Consider the following 18,984-nt stretch of genomic DNA (forward strand, 5'->3'; position numbering starts at 1 on the left):
AGATAAAGGTGGCTGAGTAGAGATTGTATCAGATGAAGCTGTTTCATGGTCTCCTGCCTTCATGATCTATTTTAATTCTAACGAGCCTTTGGACAAACTTGTGCTAGCAATAAATTATTTATTCCCTAAATCCATGAGCTATTGATTGCAGGATTTTTACTGTAGTTGCAAAGTAAGAATATTAATGTTTCTTATCAGCTGTTATATTATGGGTTTTGCTTTGGCAGCAAAATTTAAATCATTTTGTTCCTTTTGAAGGTTAAGGAAATACTTGCTGATTATGATCCCAATTTTATGGCTATGAGTCTTGATGAAGCCTACTTGAATATAACAAAGCACTTACAGGAAAGACAAAATTGGCCCGAGGACAAAAGGAAGTATTTCATCAAAACAGGGAACTCTCTAGAAAATGGTAAGCAATTTATTAGAATGATCAAACTAAAAAACAAACAAAAAGCCCTTTGAATTAACCAATTAACTTATTAGCATGCATAGGTGATAGAACTAGGTATACCTTTATAATGAAAAAGTATTCAAAATGAAAAATCAGGAACTTAAAGTATACCTGTGGAATTTCTAAGTTAAATTTGTAACTTTTAATCCAAAGAGATTGGTTTAAATCACTTTTAAACCAAATGAGATTGTTAAATCTCTAGAGTTTAAGAATCTGCAGAACCATTGAGTAAAGTAATTTCATAGCAGTTCTTTTCTGAAGATCTAAGGAAAGGTTGGATTGTGTTGAATCTGAGGAGGTTATCTATTTAAGGTGGACTTTTGTTGCGGTTGTTAAAAGGAATTAGATTTTTTAAAAAGTCTCAAATATATCGAAACATTGTGTGGTTTTTTTCCCCCTCGTTTTCAAAATGATCTATGATCTGATTACACAGTGATTATGACTATTTTCAACCTTGCCAAAATTAATGACTCCCAACTCTTCCTTAGACCTTATTGTGATTCTTTTGTACACACTGATAAAGAAGTTTCATGACCCCAAGGTTTTTTTTTTCTGAATGATCCCTTTTGTTACTTATCCAAAATAATGTCAGAGAACCATGTAGTTATTTACACATAATGCTTTCAACACTCTGTCAGAGGTATGATTACTTCAAATATCTTAGTTGTCATGGACCTCTGAAAAAAGTTCATCTGGGTGAAAATGTAGAAACAGAGGGTTTGCTCACAGCCCACAGCTGTATTTCATGTGCACAACTCATTGCCTTCTTCAGGTGGGGACAGCCAGTGGTGAGGAAATCTATCTGTAACTTTCCCTGAAGCAAAAATGGTGGATCTTCAATGGCATAACATTCTGACACTCATTGTTTGGGGCTCACATCTTCGGAGCAAGTTTAGTGCGGACATCAAATCACAACTCCACTACCTTATTTAGAACTCTAAGGCACCGGTCTCTCTCTTTAATAGAAACATTAATCAATAAACAGGCATAATTCCTGGACACAGAGGCTTAGAGCAAATGATCTTTTGTATTATATTTTTATTGTTTGGGGGAAGAGGCACACAAAACCTAATGTCAGTTTGCTTTCATCTCAATTTATTTCCTTACTTTTCACAAGAGAGGGTGGGGGAATTGTTATATTGTTATATCAGAGCATCTCTCTGAGACCTCCTATAACAATTATGCTCACAAGATGTTAAAAAAAATTACACTGGGACTAAGGTAAATATTTTTATTCTCTACTAATGTTCTTTTCATTTATTATACTATGCACAAACTCACTTAAAGGATGTGAACTCTTAATTACTTATGTACTTTACTCTTCCTGTATTTTGTATTTTTAAGGTAGTTTTAACTTTTTTCCCCCCTCATGTGTAAATCCCTGTGGGTGGGACTTTTCAGCATATCTGATTTCACAAATGCCATAGGAAGCTGCCCACAGTGAGTTGGTGCCACAGAAGGGAACTGATGTAACTTCTTCTGAAGTCCCAGACATTTTTCTGCTGTTTGCCCCTTTTCTGAAAGGTGCCATCTTTGGAAGAATAGTGCTAATTATTTTGTCTATAAGCAAATAAAATAATTGTTATTATGTTTATTTTGCCATATAAATCTGGATGGTGAGCAGGAAGCAGTGTAAGACACTGAAATACCCTATTCTTGTAGCACTCACCATCCATATATCCCATATAAAGATGGGATGCTTTAATCCCAGTGTTTCAGATGATAAGAAACCTCAGTTTTGTACTCTGATCACCTCAGTTATGGGGATTATAAAGATCTTTTTTTTTCAGAAAGCAGATAAGAAATTACTTTAGCGTTAGTTGTATAGCCAGGCCAAATAGAAAAGTAGACCGATTGATTAATAGGTAACTGGGCCATTTAGCAACTGCTCTAATAAGGGCAGAACCTGGACTGCATGTTTTGCTTCCTACTCCAGCATTCCATCAGTGACCCACCTAAGGGTACTGTGGTAGACTCATGAGGTACAAAACACAGAATAACTCTGTAGAAGGGGCTTATGAATGTGACAGGTACCTTACTAGGTGTGTGGTTTTTGTACAGCTCTCTTTACCTTGACTTTTACCCATCCTGATGGGGGAAAGGGGGCCAGGCAAATACCATTTCAGCTGTGCCGCCGCCATAATGCTTTCTGAAATGCTCTGCATTTTATTTTTTCTTTAAACAATTTACTTGTTTGACAGAGAGAGAGAGCACAAGCAGGCGGAGCAGCAGGCAGAAGGAGAGGGAGAAGCAGGTCCCTGTGCCACAGAGAGCCCAAAGTGGGGCTCGATGCCAGGACCCTGGGATCATGGCCTGAGGTGGAGGCAGATGCTTAACCTACTGAGCCACCCAGGAGCCCCAGTGCTCTGCATTTTAAAACCAGAATATGAAAAATGAAAGTAACTGAAGTACCTAAGTATTAGCTAATATTAAGTTTGAAAATAAGGCTTATTTTGTATATGGCCTGGGAATTCAGATTTGGAAAACATTTGTCTATAACTGAATTCATATTATGTGCTTTATAATTTGAAACTAATCTGGTGTTAGTCATATTATTGATATTATCTTTAGAAAACCCTCCTTAGAAGGAGGGTTTATTTCTAAAATAATATGCATTTATATGTATCTTGAAACTAGAAATTTAATTTTTGGCTCTGCATTTACCTCAATTTGGAAAACATTTATATGTAATAAAATTATGAAATGAGATCAGAAAGCTCTGTTGTTAATCTTAATTTTTATAAATACATATAAATTGTATTTCTCTTCCATTAAGCCCAGAAAGTAATCATTAATGGATTTGTTCATGAGAACATTTTTAGTATTGGTATAGATTTAAATATATTTTACAGTCCAGTTGTGAAAAGTGCAAATAAAATGAGGTAAAAACCAGATTAGTATTTTTACTTTATTTTTTAATAGTAATATTAGGTTGTAGCCTACTCATATTATTATAGTTAGTCTGATTAGACCTTAAGAGTTTGTATATTTAAAGAAGTGTAACTTACAGAAATAATTACTATTTATTTAAATGTGCCTTCAGTAAAAGTGATACTTTATATGTAAGCAAGTGAAAATCAAAATAAGCATTTTTAAAAGAAGATATTGAGAGTATTTTAACATCTGAAAAGTTTCTTTCATGAATGAAGAAAATTTAAAGTTCTTTTCCCTCTAAAAACAAAACTTAATTCTCAGGCTTAATTATTCTTTATGGCTTAATGCCTTTTTCCTCATTCCTAAATTCCAATTTAATGGGTAAAGGAAAAAAAAAGCTTGCTTTCTTTCTTTTTAAATAAAAAAGTAATATAACCCTGGGCCCAATTCTAGGTTTCAGTTAATTTAGGTAAGATACACAAATTCACAATTTTTACATAGGATATTTCCTCTTCAAATGTATACTATGGAAACAGATAATATTCCTTTTAAGAAAAACTCAGAATCAGTATTTTCTTTGTTAAACAAATAAATATAAATAACACTTCTGATCTTGGTCCTTAGAAACAAAACTAAACTAGATTTCTTTTGTCTTTAGAAAGAATGTAGGGAAACCTCATTGGTGAAATATATACTTATTTAAATGATGATAATTACTGTTTCTGTTTATAATTTAGAAAAACCAGGAAAAGAAACTAATAAACTGAGTGAGCATGAACGTTCTATCTCTCCACTACTTTTTGATGATAGTCCTCCTGATCTGCAGCCCCAAGGAAATCCTTTACAAGTGAACTCTGAAGAACAGAATAATCCTCAACTACTCCAAAATTCTATTGTTTTTGGAACATCAGCTGAGGAAGTGGTAAAGGAAATTCGTTTCAGAATTGAGCAAAAAACAACACTGACAGCCAGTGCAGGTACTTGAAAACTGATTTGGTGGCTACCATAGTTAAAATTTTCAGACTGGCTAATTCAAGTGTAATATTAGTTCTTCCTTGCTATTAAGCTTATAGGAATGTTTTCTTATCCTTTTTGATTCAACTGCTAATGACTTTACCTATTCAGAATTCTATGAAGCAACAGGTAAATTGGAATTAAGCAGAAAAGCCTGTGAACCCAAAGAAAACAACTATCATAAATCTCATGTAGCTATCCTTTTTAAAGCATACAATACATTTTAATTGGCTTAGTACATAATAGTTTATTAGTTTTCCCTTTGAGGTTTTTCAGCCCTGTCCAGGATTACAAGAGAGACCCTACAGAAGTCCTGACTAGCAACATAGCAATCTAGGACCAGCTGGTGAAGGGAAAAAGAGCTTTACAAATGTCAGTAACCCATAAAGGTATCACTCTGTCTTAGCATAGAAACTGATATTCATCATGAGGACCGTAAATTAGCATTAAGATTAGGTTAATCTTTTTTTTTTCTTTGCCAAAGTGTGAGAATAAGTAACAAATTTTAGTAGGATGTGTATAAAAATTGAAATGAATCATTTAATCATCATATTTGAATATACCTATTTCAAGTATCTTAATTGATCATTGAGTCTCAGAAATGTTCAAAACAGCTTTCTAAAAGGTATTAATTTGCTTTAATAAAAACATAATAAACATAATAAAAACAATGCATATATTTTACTATCATTGTTTTAAATATAATGTAACCTGGAATCTTTGATTTTTTTTTTTTCTTTACTTGGGTAATCTATACAAAAGACCTTTCAAAGAGTGAACATCCACCCTAAATTATATTCTGGATCTTTTCTATAAATCAACCCTGTATTACAACTAAAGATGGTCTGTAAACTAATAATATTACTTAAATAAACACTGACAATTACTCTTAGACTTTAAAATTCCATGGAGATTTAAATATTCTTCCTTTCTGCTGCCACAGTGACTAATACAATTCCTTTTCCTAAAATCATATCGAGCCCTGGGGAGATAGGTAGTTATCGGTTGTTATTTTTAAAGTATCATTTGTCATCATTTTGGACTTCCTACATTCACTATTTCTGTATTGTCATCTCATATTTTAAAATGATACATGTCACCTTCTTTGAGTCATCAGAGTGTTCTTCTTTTAAGGAATTGCCCCAAATACAATGTTAGCAAAAGTATGCAGTGATAAGAATAAACCAAATGGACAATACCAAATTCTCCCCAGCAGAAAAGCTGTGATGGACTTCATCAAGGACTTACCTATTAGAAAGGTGAGATTTTGTATAAAATTTCTATTTTATTTATATAAAATATAATTTTATTTATATTTAAATATAAACTATATTTATAAACATAAATATATATATTCTGAAGAGAAACTACTTAGGATGGTAGTAATCATTCTTTGCTGAGAAGTTTTAGAGCAGTTGGTAACAAGCAGGAAGTATAATGGATGATTGAATTTGGATTTGAAGAAATCTTTCTATGAAACCCTTAAATTGAGGTTTAGGAAGTTTGTTTGCCAAAATGTTTTAAGAAAGTAGTAGATGAAAGACTTTTAAGTGTACCTCTGTCAAGAAGAACAGAAATAAGAAGAATACTTGTAAGGGTCTTTCAGCTGTAACCTCTAATACTCTCTTGATTCTAAAGTCTAAATTGCCATCAGATTAATAGGTATGAGACTTAAAAGAGATCTGGAAATTTGTTCCATTTCTTTGAAAAAGATGGATGGTACTTTGATAGGAATTGCATTAAATGTGTAGATTGCTTTAGGTAGCATAGACATTTTCACAATATTTATTCTTCCAATCCAGGAGCATGGAACATTTTTCCATTTCTTTGTGTCTTCCTCAATTTCTTTCATGAGTACTTTATAGTTTTCTGAGTATAGATTCTGTGTCTCTTTGGTTAGGTTTATTCCTAGGTATCTTATGGTTTTGGATGCAATTGTAAATGGGATTGACTCCTTAATATCTCTTTCTTCTGTCTTGCTGTTGGTGTAGAGAAATGCAACTGATTTCTGTGCATTGATTTTATATCCTGACACTTTACTGAATTCCTGTATAAGTTCTAGCAGTTTTGGAGTGGAGTCTTTTGGGTTTTCCACATATAGTATCATATCATCTGTGAAGAGTGATAATTTGACTTCTTCTTTGCCGATTTGGATGCCTTTAATTTCCTTTTGTTGTCTGATTGCTGAGGCTAGGACCTCTAGTACGATGTTGAATAGCAGTGGTGATAATGGACATCCCTGCCGTGTTCCTGACCTTAGCGGAAAAGCTTTCAGTTTTTCTCCATTGAGAATGATATTTGCGGTGGGTTTTTCATAGATGGCTTTGATGATATTGAGGTATGTGCCCTCTATCCCTACACTTTGAAGAGTTTTGATCAGGAAGGGATGTTGTACTTTGTCAAATGCTTTTTCAGCATCTATTGAGAGTATCATATGGTTCTTGTTCTTTCTTTTATTGATGTGTTGTATCACATTGACTGATTTGCGGATGTTGAACCAACCTTGCAGCCCTGGAATAAATCCCACTTGGTCGTGGTGAATAATCCTTTTAATGTACTGTTGAATCCTATTGGCTAGTATTTTGTTGAGTATTTTCGCATCTGTGTTCATCAAGGATATCGGTCTATAGCTCTCTTTTTTGGTGGGATCCTTGTCTGGTTTTGGGATCAAGGTGATGCTGGCCTCATAAAATGAGTTTGGAAGTTTTCCTTCCATTTCTATTTTTTGGAACAGTTTCAGGAGAATAGGAATTAGTTCTTCTATAAATGTTTGGTAGAATTCCCCCGGGAAGCCGTCTGGCCCTGGGCTTTTGTTTGTTTGGAGATTTTTAATGACTGTTTCAATCTCCTTACTGGTTATGGGTCTGTTTAGGCTTTCTATTTCTTCCTGGCTCAGTTGTGGTAGTTTATATGTTTCTAGGAATGCATCCATTTCTTCCAGATTGTCAAATTTATTGCCGTAGAGTTGCTCATAGTATGTTCTTATAATAGTTTGTATTTCTTTGGTGTTAGTTGTGATCTCTCCTCTTTCATTCATGATTTTATTTATTTGGGTCCTTTCTCTTTTCTTTTTGATAAGTCTGGCCAGGGGTTTATCAATTTTATTAATGCTAAAATTTATATGGAACCAGAAAAGACCTCGAATAGCCAAAGGGATATTGAAAAAGAAAGCCAACGTTGGTGGCATCACAATTCCGGACTTCAGGCTCTATTACAAAGCTGTCATCATCAAGACAGCATGGTACTGGCACAAAAACAGACACATAGATCAATGGAACAGAATAGAGAGCCCAGAAATAGACCCTCAAATCTATGGTCAACTAATCTTCGACAAAGCAGGAAAGAATGTCCAATGGAAAAAAGACAGCCTTTTCAATAAATGGTGCTGGGAAAATTGGACAACCACATGCAGAAAAATGAAATTGGACCATTCCCTTACACCACACACAAAAATAGACTCAAAATGGATGAAGGACCTCAATGTACGAAAGGAATCCATCAAAATCCTTGAGGAGAACACGGGCAGCAACCTCTTCGACCTCTGCCGCAGCAACATCTTCCTAGGAACAACGCAAAAGGCAAGGGAAGCAAGGGAAAAAATGAACTACTGGGATTTCATCAAGATCAAAAGCTTTTGCACAGCAAAGGAAACAGTTAACAAAATCAAAAGACAACTGACAGAATGGGAGAAGATATTTGCAAACGACATATCAGATAAAGGACTAGTGTCCAGAATCTATAAAGAACTTAGCAAACTCAACACCCAAAGAACAAATAATCCAATCAAGAAATGGGCAGAGGACATGAACAGACATTTCTGCAAAGAAGACATGCAGATGGCGAACAGACACATGAAAAAGTGCTCCATATCACTCGGCATCAGGGAAATACAAATCAAAACCACAATGAGATATCACCTCACACCAGTCAGAATGGCTAAAATCAACAAATCAGGAAATGACAGATGCTGGCGAGGATGCGGAGAAAGGGGAACCCTCCTACACTGTTGGTGGGAATGCAAGCTGGTGCAGCCACTCTGGAAAACAGCATGGAGGTTCCTCAAAATGTTGAAAATAGAACTGCCCTATGACCCAGCAATTGCACTATTGGGTATTTACCCTAAAGATACAAACGTAGTGATCCAAAGGGGCACGTGCACCCGAATGTTTATAGCAGCAATGTCCACAATAGCCAAACTATGGAAAGAACCTAGATGTCCATCAACAGATGAATGGATCAAGAAGATGTGGTATATATACACAATGGAATACTATGCAGCCATCAAAAGAAATGAAATCTTGCCATTTGCAACAACATGGATGGAACTAGAGCGTATCATGCTTAGCGAAATAAGTCAAGCAGAGAAAGACAACTATCATATGATCTCCCTTATATGAGGAAGTGGTGATACAACATGGAGGCTTAAGTGGGTAGAAGAAGAATCAATGAAACAAGATGGGATTGGGAGGGAGACAAACCATAAGTGACTCTTAATCTCACAAAACAAACTGAGGGTTGCCGAGGGGAGGGGGTTTGGGAGAAGGGGTTGGGATTATGGACATTGGGGAGGGTATGTGCTTTGGTGAGTGCTGTGAAGTGTGTAAACCTGGTGATTCACAGACCTGTACCCCTGGGGATAAAAATATATGTTTATAAAAAATAAAAAAAGTATAAAAAAAAAAAAAAAGATACAAATGTAGTGATCCAAAGGGGCACGTGCACCCGAATGTTTATAGCAGCAATGTCCACAATAGCCAAACTATGGAAAGAACCTAGATGTCCATCAACAGATGAATGGATCAAGAAGATGTGGTATATATACACAATGGAATACTATGCAGCCATCGAAAGAAATGAAATCTTGCCATTTGCAACAACATGGATGGAACTAGAGCGTATCATGCTTAGCGAAATAAGTCAAGCAGAGAAAGACAACTATCATATGATCTCCCTGATATGAGGAAGTGGTGATACAACATGGAGGCTTAAGTGGGTAGAAGAAGAATCAATGAAACAAGATGGGATTGGGAGGGAGACAAACCATAAGTGACTCTTAATCTCACAAAACAAACTGAGGGTTGCCGGGGGGAGGGGGTTTGGGAGAAGGGGGTGGGATTATGGACATTGGGGAGGGTATGTGATTTGGTGAGTGCTGTGAAGTGTGTAAACCTGGTGATTCACAGACCTGTACCCCTGGGGATAAAAATATATGTTTATAAAAAAAATAAAAAATTAAAAGGGGAAAAAAAAAAAAAGAGATCTGGAAATTTAATTGTTTCTAACCCCCTCCCCCCAAAACCCCCCAAATACATTACTGTCTTTAAAATGGTAAAGCGATCCCATAGGGGTTTTTTATAAAAATGGTGTGTTTTATTATTTTTTATAGCTTGTAGATTTTTCTGCATATAGGTTTTTTAAAAAAAGAATAATTGATGTTCTAGGGCCTGATTTTCTCACATCACATACAGGAGTGAATTTAAAGATACATTTTTCAATGCCCAGAAGAAAGGCCATATCAGAGGATATAATGTATGATCACTGAATGGTTTAGACTATGTAAGATGTAGCTATAAAGCAGTGTTTTCCATTGTGTTTTTCAAGATATGAATAACTATGCCATTGAAAAAGGTTCTGGGGTCAAAGAACTTTGGAACATACCAGGCTTAGTAGATAACAACAGATAATGTTATATTAAAGATTCATAAGTTTTGCAGTAAAAAGTTTATTTTAGATTTGCTTATTCCACCATTTTTCAAGTTTCTATGACTGTAGAACTCTTTTTTTAATGCTTTAAAAAAATATATTTTATTTATTTATTTGAGAGAGAAAGAGAGCATGAGTTGGGGAGGGCAAAAGGCGAGGGGGAAGCAGGCTCCCTGCTGGCTGGGAGCTTGATGGGGGACTCGAGCCCAGGACTCTGAGATCATGACCTGAGCTGAAGGCAGATGCTTAACCGACCAAGCCACCTAGGTGCCTCTTTAATGATTTTTAAAATTTTGTGTAATTTAAAATTTTAAATTTCCATGCAACACTAGTTTAGGAGATGTAACAAGAAGTAAAGTAGTTTTATTGCATGACTTGTGAGGATGGTCACATTATTCATACCTTTTATTGGTTATAAAAGGTATAATGAGATTAAATATCTTTACTTGCCTTAATGTAAAACTGTATTAATAATAAATAATAACTCTTTTCTAGGTTTCTGGAATAGGAAAAGTTACAGAGAAAATGTTAAAGGCTCTTGGAATTATTACTTGTACAGAACTCTACCAACGGAGGGCATTGCTTTCTCTTCTTTTCTCTGAAACATCTTGGCATCATTTCCTTCATATTTCCCTGGGTCTAGGTTCAACACACCTGACAAGGTACCTATATGTGTAGTCATTCTGTTTTTTTCTTATCATTTCCTGAAATAACAATTTTAACCATTGATAAGGAGGCTATAGGATAACATTTATTTTTAATTTCTTTTTAAAGATTTACTTATTTATTCCAGAAAGAGAGAGAGAGCAGGAGGGGCAGAAGGAAAGGGAGAGAGAGAATCTCAAGCAGACTCTACAGAGTACAGAGCCTAATGCAGGGCTTGCTCCCAGGACCCTGAGATCATGACCTGAGCTGAAACCATGATCAGATGCTCAACTGACAGGGCCACCTAGACACGTTTATAGGATAACATGCTTTAAAATTTTTTGAGTCTCATTCATTCTGGAATATAATTTTTGAATTCGAGCCAAAAGATTGCAGGTGGCAGGAAAGGAAAAGAACAAAGAATCACTCTTTGGCTATTGGCTACAGCAATTGGTTAGATAGATAAGAAGAACGATGAGTACTTTCTTTTCTGTACCTGCCTTGTTTTTGTTCAGAACGTAAGACTAATGGTCTGATTGTTGAGGAAAGAAAGGTGACTCATATTCAAGAATTTACCCCGTAAGTGGGGAAATTTAATGATTCTTTGAGAGCCTTCATGACCTAACAAGTTCATTTTTTTTCTTTTATAAATAAAACAAGTTTTATTTCTTTTCTTTTTCCAGACTTATAAATGATTGACTGATTAATTCAGTAGTGAGTACTTACTTCATTAGTTACTGTTCTAGGCACTGGGAAGAACAGTAGAAAATAAGACAAAATCTTGTCTTCATGGACTTTGCAGAATAGTGTGGTAAATACGAAGTAACCAAATAAACAAATGAAGAAAGTAAGGCAGAGTTAGGGACTAGAACATGCCTTGGGGAGTAAGAGTGGGTGTTGGCAACCATAATCCAAATGCAGGGACCTGAAGGAGCCAGCCATGTAAAGATGTAGAAGAGGAAACAGCAAGAGAGGTCCCTGATTCTTCCTTGCCACTCTTCCATTTCAGTCTTAAAAAGAAATGTCCGAGAGCTAGAAGGGTACACTGTGGGAGTGGGTGAAAAGAAAGGAATTTTTTTTTTTTTTAAGATTTTTACTTATTCATTTAACAGAGAGAGAGAGAAAGAGAGGGAGCGAGCACAAGTAGGCAGAGAGGGAGAAGCAGGCTCCCCACTGAGCTCAATCCCAGGACCCTGAGATCATGATTTGAGCCCAAAGCAGGGGGCCCAACCCACTGAGCCACCCAGGTGCCCCAAGAAAGGAATTTTTAAGAAGAATGGGAATTAACATGGGACACTATTTTTATAATTTTATCATCATCCTGTCAGTCTGCCCCCAGAACAATTCCTTTATTTACTTAAACTAAAGGAAAGCAGGAAGATTATAGAGGAGGCAAATGAAATAAGTTAAAATAATTAAAGGTGCTAAATCTTACAGAGATTGCAGCTACTGCCTTTCTCATCTGTCCATGCTCCTCATCCCTTTTGTTTTTTTGTTTTTTAAAGATTTTATTTATTTGACAAAAGAGCACAAGCAGAGGAGTAACAGAGGGAGAGGGAGAAGGAGGCTCCCCACTGAGCAGGCAGTCCCATGTGGGAGGCTCTCCCAGGATCCCAGGAACAGAACCTGAGCTGAAGGCAGATGCTTAACAAACTGAGCCACCCAGGCGCCCTCATTGTTCTCATTTTTAAGCCCATAGTTAGCTGACTTTGATCTTGAGCGAATGTAATGCTAAGATCAGAGAAGGAAATCGCACTACTATAAATAATCTAGTATTTGGAAGTAATGGGAAATAAAACTTTTTCTTTAATCCAAGGATTATCCTCTTTTTTATTTACATAGTGGTTGAAAACAATGTAGTTCTTGGTATAACATAACATATATGAATCTGTGGTATTTAAAGATGCCAGTAATCCTTTGAAGTGACATTCATAGGTAATTTATAATAATGTAAAATAGCAAACCTCCTTTCCCTTCCTTTTTTTTCCCCTCCTTTCCCTTCTATGTACATTCTCTATTTCTTTCTTCTGCTTTATTTTTTAATCCTTAATTCTTCTTACCTTCTGACATACTCCAGATTTACTTCTATATGTCTTTATTTGTCTCCTTCCAGTAAGATACAAGTTTCTTAAGGATAAAAACTTGGTCTGTTTTGGTCATAACTGTATACCCAGTGCCTAGAACAGTACTTTACTCCTAATAGGTTCATTGAATATGTGGGAAATGAATAATCTACATGTCATTTCAGCTTTTTTAGTTTCAACTACTTCTCTCAGAACAGCTAGAATTCAACCAAACTAGATGGCTCAGATTCCAAATCACCATCCTTTTTCTGTGTCCAAATTCTAACTGAGGTTCAATAGAGTGGTATAAATGAATAATAAATAGCTATAGGAGAGCACAGTTAATATACCACACAAAAAACTAGGTAATTGGTATTTAATCAGATCATATAACAGCAAGGCATTACACAACTAACTCTTACTGGTTTTTATAAGCCAGGGTTTTTATATTCACACTTTTAGTAGAACCAGTTTATAATATCAACCTATTGTAAAATTTTTCTCTTTGATAGATATAGACTTGATCCACTTTACATATAATGATATTATTTTTTGTTGATAGTTTTATTTTGAGATTTTAAAAACTCACTGTTCTTCATGATGTATGAATTTTAACAAAATACATTTAAAAAATTCTTTAAATGGTAATTGATATGTTAAATCCTTTTGGTTGACTAAAAAGAACTGAGTCTTCTTTGAAAAAGTAAAGAAAATCTTTTTTTTTCTTTTTCATTTCAAGGGATGGAGAAAGGAAAAGCATGAGCGTTGAGAGGTAATGTTTTGTTCATAACTCATAATTAATGTTATTTTTAACTTTTTGGGTTTTTTTTTTGCAAAATATCACTGAAATAGAAAAATCTGTCTGCAAACCAAATGACATTTTTCAGTAGTTGATGTGACTAAGTTAAATATTCCAGTATAATGTTATATCTTTGCTTGCTATGCTCTCTATGGGAAAAAATTTAACTATAGTTATTTCTAATGTTGGTTTCCTCCTATTAAATGAAAACCAATCATCTTAAGATTCTGAATCTTAATTTCTAGCCCTGTTTGTGGGAAAATTTACTGAGTAGTTATTTGAGAAATTTAAGAAGGGACCTTGGAAATTCTTCTTGAAACTTTTCAAATATTAATGAATGCACATAGTGGCCAAATAGTAAGCTATTGAGCTTAGAGAGGACATAGTCCAGTGGTTTACAATCTTGTATGGAAGACAAATGAAATCTTGATGAGATTTTATTATTTTCAGAAATATATACCAGTAGATCTAATTAGTTAACAAAGAAGGAGGTGTACAAATGCCTCTTGAAACATTGCAAATATTCCCAGTCTTTTTTATAATTAAAAAAATACAGATGAAGTTTCTCAAGATAGCCTTTTTCACTAATGGGTTGGCAGAGATGCTCTATTGGACAGACTATGGGAGTGAAATAGCTATTAACCTGGAGGAAGTATACTAGTTTTTTATTGGTCCTGTAATATATTACCACAGATTTAGTGGCTTAAGACAACACAAATTTATTGTCTTACAGTTCTGAATCAGGAGTCCTAAAATTAAGGTCTTGGCAGAGTTGTAAGTCTTCTAAAGTCTCCAAGGACACATCCATTTTCTTACCAAAAGCTTTTAGAGGCTGCTTATATTCTTTGACCGATGGCCCCATGCTCCATTTCAAGCCTAGCATCTTGTCTGTCTCTGATTCTCACCCTCCTATCTTCTTAGAAGGACCCTTGGGATTATATTGGACCCACCTGGACAGTTAAGGCTAATCTCTCCATCTTAACTTAATCATATCTGCAAAGTCACTTATATCATGTAATGTACTGCGTTCCAGGATATTAGGATTTGGACATCTTTGGGGGCCATTATTTTGCCCACCACAAGGGGCAAGCATTTTGGCAATGTCTGTTAAACTCACAGACATACCTGCACTTTGATCCCACAGCTCTTTTTCTAGGAATTCATTTCACACATGTAATCACATGTCATTTTACAAGTATATAAGGTTACTTGTTATTTTTTCCATGATAACAAAAGATAGTATTTAAGTAAATATCCAAAAACAGAGGATTGATTAAGTGACCTTACATCTTTAAATTAGAATATTAGGCTGCTTTATAAAAATGAGGGAATTACATATTCATAAGGAACTCTCAACAGGATGAATTGAGAAAAGGTTCTAAACAATGTGTCTAATATTCTTCAGTTTATGTAAAAAAGTACAGGGGAAGTATTTGCTTATTTGCTTGTACAAATTTGCTTATACAAAGAATACTCTGGAGAAATTTAAATGAATAGGAAGCTGGAAACATTGGTTGGAGGAGAACTGGGTAGCTAGGGTTAGAGTTAGAAGGGGGTCTCTTCACTGAATAGTCCTATGCTCGGGATTTTTTATGCCAAAGAGAGATCATCTTCCTCTTTTATGTTAATATGACCTCTTGCCTTTTTTCAACACTCTTGTGCAGATGAATTAAAATTTCTATGTTTAATCTTACCAGCCCTCCATTTCCACTTGTCTACTAGACAACTCTATGTAGGTGCCAGGAACCATCATCCCCTTATATCTACTTGAAGATACTTCTATTCCAAAAAATATATATACAATAATTAGAATAATATTCTCATATATACTTTCTTAAGCTAACCCTCTGTAACAGTCTATATACACATATACCATAATGTATTTTAAGTTCTGAGGGCATTATCATTATCCGTTGGTGATTTTAATCAGCTTTTTAAAAATTTCCAGGGTAGTTATATTAGTTTTGGGTATACAATATAGCGATTCTGCAGTTCCATATATTAGTCAGTGCTCTTCAAGATAAGTGTACTCTCAATCTCCACCACCTATTCACCTGTTCTCCTACCTACCTCCCTTCTGGTAACCATCTGTTTGTTCTCTGTAGTTAAGAGTCTGTTTTTGTTGTTTTCTCTTTTCTTTTCCTTTGTTTTGTTTCTTAAATTCCACGTATGAGTGAAATCATGGTATTTGGCTTTTTCTGACTGACTTATTTTGCTTAGCATTATACTCTCTAGATCCCTCCATGTTTTTGCAAATGGCAAGATTTCTTTCTTTTTTTTAATGGCCAAGTAATATTATGTATATATATATATATGTATATTTATATACCACATCTTCTTTATCCATTCCTCAGTTGATAGACACTTGGGCTGCTTCCATAATTTGGCTAATGCAGATAATGCTGCAATAAACATTAGGGAGCATATATCCCTTAAAATTGGTGTTTTCAAATTCTTTGAGTAAATATCCAGTAGTGTGATTACTGGATCGTAGGATAGTTCTGTTTTTAATTTTTTGAGGAAACTCCCTACTGTTTTCCAGAGTGGCCGCACCAGTTTGCATCCCCACAAACAGCACAGGAGGCAGGAGGGCCCCTTTTTCTCCACATCCTTGCCAACACTTGTTTCTTGAGTCTTCGATTTTAGCCATTCTGACAGGCATGAGGTGATATTTCGTTATGGTTTTGATTTGCATATCCCTGATGAGTGATGTTAAGCATCTTTTCATTTGTCTTTGGACATCTATAAGTCTTTTTTGGAGAAATGTCTGTCCATGTCTTCTGCCTATTTTTTAATTGGATTATTTTGTGTGTGTGTGTGTGTGTGTGTGTGTGTGTGTGTTGAGTTGTCTCATTCTTTATATATTTTGGTCACTAACCCTTTACCAGACATATTATTTGCAAATATCTTCTCTTATTCCATAGGTTGTCTTTTGGTTTTGTTGGTTGTTTCCTTTGCTAAGCAAAGGCTTTTTATTTTGATGTAGTCCCAATAGTTTATTTTTTGCTTTTGTTTCCATTGTCTTGGGAGACATATAGAAAGATGTTGTTATGAGTGATGTCAGAGAAATTATTGTCTGTGCTCTCTTCTAGGATTTTTATGTTTTCAGGTCTCACATTAAGTCCTTAATCCATTTGGAATTTCTTTTTGTGTATGGTGTAACAATATGTTCTTTTGCATGTAGCTGTCCAATTTTCCCAAAACCGTTTGTTGAAGAGACTATCTTCTTCCCATTGCATCTTCTTGCTTCCTTTGTTGAAGAGTAATTGACCATATAATTGTGGGTGTATTTCTGGCTTTCTATTCTGGTGCATTGATCTGTGTGCTTATTTTTGTGCTGCTACCATACTGTTTTGATTACTATAGCTTTGTAGTATAACTTGAAGTCTGGAATTGTGGTATTTCCAGCTTTGCTTTGCTTTTTGAAGATTACCATGGCTATTTTGAGCCTTTTGTGGTTTCATACAAATTTTAGGTTTGTTTCTTCTAGTTTTGCAAAAAATGCTCTTGCTATTTTTTTTTTTAGATTTTTATTTAAATTCAAATTAGTTAACATATAGCATATTAGTTTCAGGGATAGTATTTAATGATTCACCAGTAGCATATAACACCCAGTGTACATCATTACATCAGTGTCCCCCTTAATGTCTATTACCCAATTACCCTCCCCAACCCCAGCAAACCTCAATTTGTTCCTTATAGTTAAGAGTGCTGTTGGTATTTTGATAGAGATTGCATTTAATCTGTAGATTGCTTTGGGTAGTGTAGGGATTTTAAGAATATTTGTTCTTCTAAACATGAACATGGAATGTCTTTCCATTTGTGTCATCTTAATTCTTTTATAAATATTGTATAGTTTTCAGAGTACCGGTCTTTCACTTCTTTGGTTACGTTTATTCCTAGGTATTTTATCGTTTTTGGTGCAATTGCAAACGGGATTATTTTCTTAATTTCTCTTTCTGATGTTTCATAATTAGTGTATGGGAAGTGCAGTGGATTTCTGTACGTTGATTTTTTACCCTGTGACCTTCCTGAACTCATTTATCAGTTCTAGTAGTTTTTTGGTGGAATCTTCAGTTTTGTATAGATGGTATCATGTCTAATAGTGAAAATTTTACTTCTTCCTTACCACTTTGGAGGCCTTTAATTTCTTTACATTGTCTAATTGCTGTGGCTAGGACTTCTAGTACTGTATTGAATAAAAGTGGTGAGAGTGGACATCCTTATCTTGTTCCTGACCTTAGAGGAAAGGCTGTCAGTTTTTCCCCATTGAGAATGATGTTAGCTGTGGGTTCTTCATGTAAGGCCTTTATTATGCTGAGATATGTTTCCTCTAAACCTACTTTGTTGGGATTTTTATCATGAGTGGTTGTTATACTTTGTGAAATGCTTTTCCTGCATCTGTTGAAATGATCATATGATTTTTATATTTTCTCTTATTGATACGATATGTCAGACTTTAATCAACTTTTTAAAAAATATTATAGATAAAGCAAATGTACCTTTGGTAGTCAGTTTAACTACAAATGATCTTCCATTATTTACATAGATTTTAGATGTTTTTCCTTAATTATATCTTAGTTCATCTGAAAATTTTATTTTGTGCTGCAGAAAATATAACTTGATGCTAAGCTATTTAAACGTACTTTGTCACTCCTTAATTATCCTGGATTATAGGTTACTCTGTGCACCAAAATCATTTTTGTCTTTCTAGGACATTCAATGAAATAAGTAAAGCAGAGGAACAATATAGTTTGTGCCGGGAACTTTGCAGTGAACTTGCTCAAGATCTGCAGAAAGAAGGACTAAAGGTACTTTATTTTGGTGTGGTCTTCTTAGTTTACAAAAAAAGCAAAACTTCTTTAAAGATTTTATTTATTCATTTGAGACAGAGAGAAAGTGAGAGAGAGAGCGAGCAAGCATGAGGGGTGTGAGGCAGAGGGAGAAACAGACTCCTTGCTGAGCCAGGAATGGAATGTGGGGCTGGATCCCAGGACCAGAAGATCATGACCTGAGCCAAAGACAGGCACATAATTACCCATCTGAACCACCCAGGTGCCCCTGGTTTTTAAAAAAATTTTAATAGTAAAATGATACTTTAAAGGAAGAGTTGGGTTTTACATTTGAGTACAAATTGAGATGCATTAGAAAGGATTATTCCCATCCCCAATAGAGACAAATTTGATTCTGACCCATAATTGAGGCCTATGATAAGATGATTAGATGAAGAAGCAACTTACAACAGTGGGCTGGCTCCAGTATAATTCCAGAATTTGGAGTACATTTGAGTAAGTTCAAAATCAGAGTTATATTGACATAAACAATTATTATATTGACATAGAGAATAAAGCAAAGGTAAGGATTTCTCTGGAACTATATTTACTTTGTATAAATATCTTTCCAACCCTCCTTTACTGTTTTTCTCAGGTAGA

General features: G+C 35.0%; 1 protein-coding gene across 5 annotated transcripts in view; it reads left to right on the forward strand.

Annotated features, from left to right (window-relative positions):
* Window positions 1-18,984, forward strand: part of POLK (DNA polymerase kappa) — a 67,978-nt gene that overhangs the window by 43,438 nt on the left and 5,556 nt on the right. For all 5 annotated transcript variants that reach the window (XM_059175263.1, XM_059175264.1, XM_059175262.1 and 2 more), the window contains 6 exons: window positions 259-412; window positions 4,066-4,305; window positions 5,477-5,601; window positions 10,541-10,707; window positions 13,493-13,525; window positions 18,267-18,363. In XM_059175263.1, coding sequence (XP_059031246.1) covers window positions 259-412; window positions 4,066-4,305; window positions 5,477-5,601; window positions 10,541-10,707; window positions 13,493-13,525; window positions 18,267-18,363 — 816 coding nt within the window. The remainder of the gene's footprint in view (window positions 1-258; window positions 413-4,065; window positions 4,306-5,476; window positions 5,602-10,540; window positions 10,708-13,492; window positions 13,526-18,266; window positions 18,364-18,984) is intronic.

This window comes from Mustela lutreola, chromosome 5, assembly GCF_030435805.1.
Source record: "Mustela lutreola isolate mMusLut2 chromosome 5, mMusLut2.pri, whole genome shotgun sequence".
NCBI classification, from domain to species: Eukaryota; Metazoa; Chordata; class Mammalia; order Carnivora; family Mustelidae; genus Mustela; species Mustela lutreola.